The 8,013-nt window shown below is 54.6% G+C and overlaps 1 protein-coding gene across 1 annotated transcript; it reads right to left on the bottom strand.

Moving 5' to 3' along the window:
* Nucleotides 1–655: 655 nt before the first annotated feature.
* AMDHD2 (amidohydrolase domain containing 2) lies at nt 656–7,449 on the bottom strand. The gene is made up of 11 exons (XM_075718850.1): nt 7,367–7,449; nt 6,685–6,821; nt 5,843–5,982; nt 5,416–5,470; nt 4,767–4,979; nt 3,521–3,609; nt 3,034–3,178; nt 2,657–2,764; nt 1,856–1,924; nt 1,307–1,408; nt 656–898 (listed from the first exon to the last, which is right to left on the bottom strand). The coding sequence occupies exons 1-11, from the start codon at nt 7,447–7,449 to the stop codon at nt 810–812; spliced, it is 1,230 nt and encodes a 409-aa protein (XP_075574965.1). The 3' UTR covers nt 656–809.
* Between the last annotated feature and the right edge of the window lie 564 nt (nt 7,450–8,013).

Genomic DNA, 8,013 nt, shown 5'->3' with positions numbered 1-8,013 from the left:
AGCCTGCAGAACCCATCCAGCCAGAACAAGGGGTGAAGAGGAACATTGCTTTCTATGGCAGGATGCTGCCCATGTCTCCAACTGAAACCACGTACTGTGGACTCAATGCCCATGCAGGGAGAAGGCACAAAGGACCAGCAATGCCTCATTTTTCCTGGGTTTGATCTCTGCCCTGAGGATTCAGCCCACATGGATTCACAGCCTCCCAATGGCACCGAGTCAGCGAGCTGTGACAGCCTTGCTCCAGAGGACACACAACAGAGGGACTGCTGGGGGATCAGAACGTGATCCTCAACTTCTGCTGACACAACAGGAACCTTTTAATGTGAAGAGCTGCAAGCTGAGCTGGTGGAAGCTGATGTCTAACCAGCCATGGCTGCCCGGGAGCGAGGCAAACAGCAGGCAGAGGAATGGAAATGGCTCGAGCCTGCCTTGGGCATGGGGCAGGTTAGTGTGTGCTGTGACAGGTTCCCACTGCTGTAAGACGGCAACAGGAGCACCTCTGTCTGGGGACTCCATGCAGGACAGCTGTGCAGTCCTTCAGGTCACTCTGGGGACGGACAATCCCCCCCAACACAGATCTGCCTGCTTTCCCCACTCCACCAACTGAGCACCAACAAATTTGTTGCAGGCATGGCTGTAACTGGAAGCAGCGGTTGCGCTGGAAAACGCAGCTCTTTGGTAAGAGGCTCCTTTAAGGGAGTTGCAGGAAGGAATTAAAAAAAAACAAAAAGAGAGAAGTGGGGTGGTTACCAAAGCTGCTAACCACAGTGCCAGGGAGCCTTGGAGGGCACCAGGACAGCCCAGCATCACATGCCTAACTCATCCTGTCTCCAGACTTCCTCACCCGCGATGTATGTGGCTTGCACATACAGGCCGTTGTTCAGTATCAGGAAATCTGCATAGGACAACAGAGAAAGAAAGCAGCTGTCAGATAAATGGAGCAGCTGAAGCTGGCTGGGAAGAGCCGGGCTCCGTGGGAAAGAGCTTCTCCCCACCCAGACATGGCAGCAGGACAGCAGTGTGGTGCCATCCTTGCTATGGTGGCTCTGCTCCATGCTTGGCTGAGATGTGGGGGTCTCTCCAAAGGGCTCACAAAACACCACCACTGTCCAAGGGAAAAACCACTGGAACAAAAGCCTGGAGCAAAAGTCCAGAGCAAATCCCAGGCAGAGCAAGTCTCCCTGCAGCTCCCACTGAAGCAGGGGATGAAGATTCATTCGCAGCAGCCCCTGCTTTGCTCCAGCACCCAAAAGCCCTCACGCTGTTGTCCCCATACCACTACCTGCTGTCTCCATACCAGTACCTGCATCGGAGTCATAATTTAGTGTCCCCTTTATGCGTTCAATCCCCAGGAGCTGGGCGGGATGCAGAGATGCTGCCTCCAACGCAGTCTCTACCGAGCACCCTTGGACAGAGAAGGGGGAGGCATTAGGGCAGCAAACAGCCCCATTGCCAGAGGAGCCCAAATCCCTCTGACTAAGGCATCTGTCAGCCTGGCAAGGACCTGAGCTGGAACACCCTCACCACAGCCATATGGAGCTGGGGAGGGGAAACATCCCTACAGGAGACAGTGGGAAGAGGAGAACTGAACACCTAGGGTATGGGGAGGGGAAAATCATTCACTTTTGCGAGAAACAAGCAGGAGAGTTCACCTCTCATTAGTGCTATGGGTTAAAATGAATCCTCCCCTTAAAAGGTGCTCATCTGAGGCCAGTACTGCAGATGTCAGCCCTTCTCATCATGTCTCAGGCAAGAGGGAATGTTCCCTGGTGGAGCGGACATAGCTGACAAGAGCGGGACCTCTTCCCAAGTCAATGTAGGGAGCAACAGCTTGTGGACAAGGTTCGCTTACCTGTAGCTTCTTGGAAGTGTCGCACACACGTGTCCATGGTTGCCACACTACCGCTCAGGGTCTTTGTGCCTGGGAGAAGAACAGGATGGCACTGAGCAGGTCCCAAAACTCAAAGAAAGAAGAAGCGGCATGGTGGGAAAACATAATGTGACCAGAAGGGGTAGAAATCCTGGGCTGCACAAGGACTGAGTTGAAGGGCCTGCAGCCATGGCTGCTGAGTGACAGAGTGAGGTGAGAGTGAGCCTGTGCTGGCAGCGCAGGGACAGCTACTGGCATGTCACCCTGCAGCGCCACCATAGACCAGCTGGACTGGGTGAAACTCTAGGTCACAATGCAGACACCTGCTGCCAGAGATAGAGGAAGGGAACTGAAAAAGGAATGATCCTTCTCCGAAATATCTTCCTAGTCTCCAACTGCTTGGAGTTCAGGGAAATTTGTTAGCAAGAAGTGGTGGTGTTACAGTAAAGACAAGGAAAAATGAATATCTGTGGGATTTCTCTGTTCTTTCTGACCCCACTGGAACTTCTAGCATCCATGACATTGGGCAACAAGGTGTTCAAAGGTGTCGTGGACAGCTAAAAGTTGACAGATTTCTCCTCACTCCACCAAGATGGGGCAATCCCCCTCTTCATGAGGTGCCTCATTCTCCCCAGGGCCAAGTTACTGCAGAGCCATTAACCAATCAGGCACCAAAACCAAAGAGGATGGCACAACCAACAAGCATGGCAAGGCGTGCTGAGCTCTCCAGGAACAGACATGAGTGGCAGCGCTGCCCCAGCTCTTTTGCAGGACGGCACTTGCCTGCAATGTAGGTATTCAGCCCGTCGATCTCCACCACCTGCTGACCCAGCGTGTGCCGACCCGGTGCCAGGCCCATGCCAGCAATTGCATCTGTCACCAGCACCAGGCCTGAGGAATGTAAGGAAAGAGGCTGTATTAGCTTTGCAGCTGACCTTACTGCAGGTAAGTACTGCACCATGCTGGTCCTCCCAGATAGGGGCCAAAGTGTCTCTAGCCATGTCCGACCAAACCAAGAGGGCTGGTGGATCAGCACACATGGCTGTGACCTCTTTCAGGCAGCAAGGGGAGCATGCCACAGCACTTGCCCGAGTGTTTTGTGGGAGATGGCACAGCGCTCAGTATGGCTGGTGACCCTGTGTGGGCCCGGCATGGCTCACCTTTGGGGTGGGCTCGGTGGGCAATTCGCAGGGCAGCAGGGTTGGTGTGGATGCCATCAGAGATCATGCCATAGAAGACTCTCCGCCCAGCAGGAATCTTGTCACTTGTCAGCAGCCCCACGATCCCAGGGTCGCGATGGTGGAACTGCCCGAGGGGAGAAAGGACAAGCTATGGAGCCAGGACCTGTGGGCTGAGACCCTTCCCATCGGGGGACACAGCTGCCATCTCTATCAAACAGTGCCTAGCAGCTGGGTGCTCCATCCTTTACCAGACAAATCTGGGCATTTTGTTGAATTTCAAGAGTCTGCTACAGCCTTGACTCTCTTTTAGATCAGGCAGTAGAAATGTGAAGCCAGAGGTTCAGTGCTGAAACCTCATTCCAAGGCCTGTTATGAAACAAGCTGGGGAGAATAGGCATCTGTGGGGTGCAGGAGAGAAAGCACCAAAAGCAATACCAGTGCAGGGCAAGCACCCTCGGCTACTCACTGGCAACATGGCATTGAAGAGGTGAGTGATGAAGGTAGCGCCGTGCTGCACAGCCTCCTCAGCCTGGGAGAGATTAGCCACTGAGTGACCTGGAAACAAAGACCAATGCATGATTTTTCTGCCCATCTCTCTATTTGTTTCCCTACAGGAGTGAAGATGCTCTGTCACCAGGACTCTACTCTGATGCCCCACCCCTCAGCTGAGGTCTGAGATGCCAGCCTCAGCACAGAGGTGTCTGGCCATGACTGTATGGGACTCTGGCAGTGGGTGTTTCACCTGAACACGTTCACTGTTCACATCACACCTGTCACAAATGCTGCCTTGCCCCCAGAGAGTTGCCTTCATGCTGGGCTAGAGGTCCAAGGACATGCCTTTCTGCTGTCCTCAGATATTAAAAGGCTTTATAGAGAGCTGTCAAGGGATTAGAGACAGTGGAGACTTTGCCAAGAAAGAATATGGGGATAAAACTACCCAGAAGGAAAATTCTGTTTTCCCCAACATGGACAGCAGCTTTAATGCTCTGTGGGCAAACTTTGCCTTTCTGTGGTTCTTTGCTCTATGTGGCTGTGAGATAAGAGATGCTCTGCTGAATGAATGCACTGCTCACTTAAGGTTTAATTTCACCCTGAATAACTAGCCCCTTTTTTTTAAAAAAAAAAAAAAAAAAAAAGGATTTCTTTAATGATCTGAGGCAAAGAAGAGTTTGTGAAACAGAGGACAAGAAAAATGCAGCCAGTTTTGTCAGTGGCCTGGAAGGCAGTGGAGGGTGAGGTCTCCTACAGTGCTTCTGGTTGAAAAACTGAGTTATTAAAACTCAACAGTAACCTTTGGAAAATTATTTCACCTGTCAAACAAGGCCTACAAGGCCTAAAGCAGTTGAACTTCAGAGTTTGAACCTTTCCACATCATCAACCCTCAATTACATCTTTATTCAAGTAAGACTGCTATTCTTTCCTGTGTATTTACAGCACCAAATGCTACCTTGTGTTAAACTGCAGGGGCTTTTCAATCAACATGAAGTTTGGCCCTTACCATACAAAGGGTGACAGATTTGCAGTATCAAGTGAGGTCTCCATTTGTGACAGGTCTGTCACCTCCATATATAGGCCAGGCAAAAGAAAATCCCACCCTGTCCAGTTGCACTGAGACACCATTAGAGATGCTATAGCCCTGAGAGAGGGGCTGCCTGGCCCGTGTGGCACAGGGAGATGGAGCCTCCCTAAGCCTCCTCCTCCCCAGCCCTTACCGAGCGAGACACAGATGCCCCGCTTGGTGAGTTCCTGGATCACCTCACTGCTTCTCTTCATCTCTGGGGCCAGGGTGACTATCCGGACACAGTCCAGGGACCCGTAGGTGGCAAGCAGGTCCTGGAAGGCACCTGCCTCGAAGGTGCGGAGGCAGTGCTCTGGGTGTGCCCCTTTCTTCTCCTTGCTGATGAACGGTCCTTCCAGATGGGCCCCTGCCCAAACAAGAACACAAAGCTATGACCCTTCCTCTCCCTGCCAAGGACCAAGAAACCTGCTGTGTCTAAACTGCTCCAGTCAAGCTCTTGCCATTCTCCTGCAGCAAAACACATGGCTCAGGTAACTCTGAGCTCAGCACAGTGAAAGATACAGAACTGGCAACTGGCCGAGCCAAGCCACACCACTGCCATTACTCTGTGGGGTCCAAAGGGCTGGAGCAGTGCATGTACGATGGCAGAGACCACAGCAAAGGCCAGACACAGGGTGAGGGAGAAAGTGGGTCTGTGCCCACCTGTGCATCCCTCCCACTGAGAGAGCTCCATCCCCCATTTGTGCTGTCCCTACAGTACCTTCTTTCCCCTTAACAATGAACAAGATCATTGCCTACCTAGAGTAGCACCAGAGAGGATAGTGAGGGACAAAACCACTTACCCAGGATACCTGCTCCATGGGCTCCACCATTTCTTATACTGATCTGAGGGAGAACCTAGAGAAAGGGGTTTGTCAGACATGACACCTCAGATACAGCAGCCCAGCCTGCCAAAACAAACCCAAACCTTGGGTCCAGAGAGAGCTTTGTAGCTGAACCACTTGGGACCATCAGCCAAACACAGCTCGCAAAGAAAAAGCCAGCTGCAAGCCCTGTTGTGCAAAGCTGGCCTGGGACACATCGCTGTCTCAGTGGTCTAAAGGTTAAGGGCAAGAAATCCAGAGGTAGATTCCAGCTCCTCATGCCCACGGCTTTTCCGCCAAGGCAGTTATCCCAGTCTCTGCAGACCCAGCCTTGGCCCTCTCACCTCTTCGTACCAACCTCAGCCCTTTATCACCCTGCGGATGAGAGACGGGGGAAGTCACTTACCTGGTGGTACACAGATGGAGGAGAGGTCACCAGAGTGGGACAGAAGGAGGTCACTCCATGGGAGAGGATTTTCTGGCTGACCAGGTCAATCCCTGATTTGAAGTCATCTGTAGCCAGGGAGAAGTCCACTCCAAAGCCTCCTGCACCATGAACAAAACAGAGATGAAGCTGCAGCCTCCCCAGTGGATGTTTTCCCACCTGAAAATGCCAAAGAAACATTTTGCGTGACTGGAGTGAGCGACTCTGTTTGTACAACACTAACCAGAAGCAAAGGGCTCCACCAGCGCTTCTCCTGTCCTACATTTGCAAGGCTCCGCAAGTACAAATCCAACCAACATTGTCCTGCTGAAGTGGTTTTCCCCACAGCATTCCAGAGTTTTGCAGCTTTTCATTTTGATGCAGGATGGAATCTGAGGATTCCCCACTGAAGAGGGGATCTAACTTCCAACATAAGCTACCATAGAACAAGTCTCTCTTGACCCTCAGGAAAGAGCTACTGCAGGTAAGGTTTGTTCCCCCGAGAAGTCCTGCTCTGTTCTCCCTTCATCCTGGAAAGGGTAGGGCACGCATCCTGCCAGGGCAGGGGCAGGGACTGTTGATGAAAATGAGGTTAAGAAAAAAGCTGGGCTGAAAACCCCACCCAGCCAAAGGGGATCAATTATGTGACAGCAGCAACCATAGGCAGAATTGTTCTTTATCTTTAGTTCGGTGACTCAAATCTCCCTTGAGCAGCTGAAATGCACTTGGACATTGGCAGTATACACACAGCAGAGTTTGAAGGTCAGTGATGGACAAACCCGGGACCCCCCACTCCCCTGTGAGCACATGTGGTTTCGCCATACCATTGATCTGGACATCGATGAAGCCTGGGGCAATGATGCTGTCCTTGCAGTCCAGCTGGATGTCAGCAGAGCCCTTCTCATCAAAGAAGAGTTTCTCTGGGTTGAGGATCTTCCCCTCTCGCACCCACAGGTCCTCCCTGAAGGTACAGTTACACACACACCAAGTTCCTCTGCCATCTGCAGTGGAGTACACGGGAGCAGGTGGCTGTGGCCCCAGGGACAGGGGTGGCCTCAGGCAGAGCAGACCCCAACGGCACCCTCTGCAGTGGGCTCTCCGGTGTGTGCCAGGGCAAAGCTGCTCTCCCAGCAGTGAGATGACTGGCAGCCCTCTCTCTGCCTGGCCTCCAGCTTTACAAAATTTACAGGAATGGGATTTTCATGGGCTGCTCGTCAAATGCGGTGGCAATGGCCAAGGGGCCTGGGGGCAGGCAGAGGAGACAAAACAGAAGACAGGGGAGCAGAGAGGGACCACAACACGCACACCTTGTCTCCTTCAGAAATCAGGTGGAAGGGACAAGGGACAGTGGGGAGTGCAGGGGGCAAGAGCTCACAGCTGATGCACTGGGGGGCCTAGGGATAGTCCCTCGCGTGCTCCATGTTCCAGGTCAGCTCTGCAGCCCTGCCATGAGCCCTGGCATCCCCCGGTACCCCCCAGCAACCACGATACCCCGGCAGCCCTCACCTCTGGAGCTGGTGGCTCCTCAGGATGCGGCAGTTGGTGAACTGGACGATGGGTGCGTCCGAGACGGATTTGTTGGACGGCATCGTGGGCCTGCGGGAGCCGGCAAGAACGGGGGACTCCCCCGGTGACCGAGGTCAGGGGCACGGAGTGGGGACGGGGGCTGGCGGAGCGGGGCAAGGCTCGCGGCTCCGGTGCGAGCGGCTGCAGGGGGAACGGGGAACGGGTGAGGGGCGGAGGGGCTGTAGCACCGCCCCGGGGGCAGGCGGCGGGTAGGCCTCCGCCTCTCCCCGGGGCTCCAGGCCGACGCTGTGAAGAGAAGGCCCCGCCGCAGGACCCGGTCAGGGACGGGCCTGGTGCAACCCCCCCCCACTATGCGGGGCAGCGGCAGGGACCGGGACACGCGGGGGCCGGGCCGGGCCGGGGGCGGGGCCGGGGGCGGGGCGTGGAGCGGGGCGGACGCCGGCCTTACCCCGCAGCACCGCTGGCTTCCAGTCACGTGATCCCGCTCAGCTGACGCGTTGGGATTCCCCACCCGCCCCGCCGCAGGTGACCATCCGTCCCCCAAGGAGCCGCCATCATGGGAAGGGCACCGCCATCTTGAGGAGGCCGGTGGCTCCGCGGAGGTGGGCTGGCGGCCGGGCTGAGGG

Source organism: Pelecanus crispus, chromosome 11 (assembly GCF_030463565.1).
Source record: "Pelecanus crispus isolate bPelCri1 chromosome 11, bPelCri1.pri, whole genome shotgun sequence".
NCBI classification, from domain to species: Eukaryota; Metazoa; Chordata; class Aves; order Pelecaniformes; family Pelecanidae; genus Pelecanus; species Pelecanus crispus.
This window is presented reverse-complemented; position numbering and strand designations above follow the sequence as displayed.

Bases quoted from the DNA above. Each gene is read 5' to 3' on its own strand.
- AMDHD2 (XM_075718850.1), bottom strand. From the start codon at position 7,449: ATGCCGTCCAACAAATCCGTCTCGGACGCACCCATCGTCCAGTTCACC. The intron at 1,925-2,656 runs GCAAGTGCCGTC...TTCTTCTCCCAG, and splicing joins GCTGAATACCTACATTGCAG to GCACAAAGACCCTGAGCGGT. The intron at 899-1,306 runs GTACTGGTATGG...TGTCCTATGCAG, and splicing joins AAATTATGACTCCGATGCAG to ATTTCCTGATACTGAACAAC.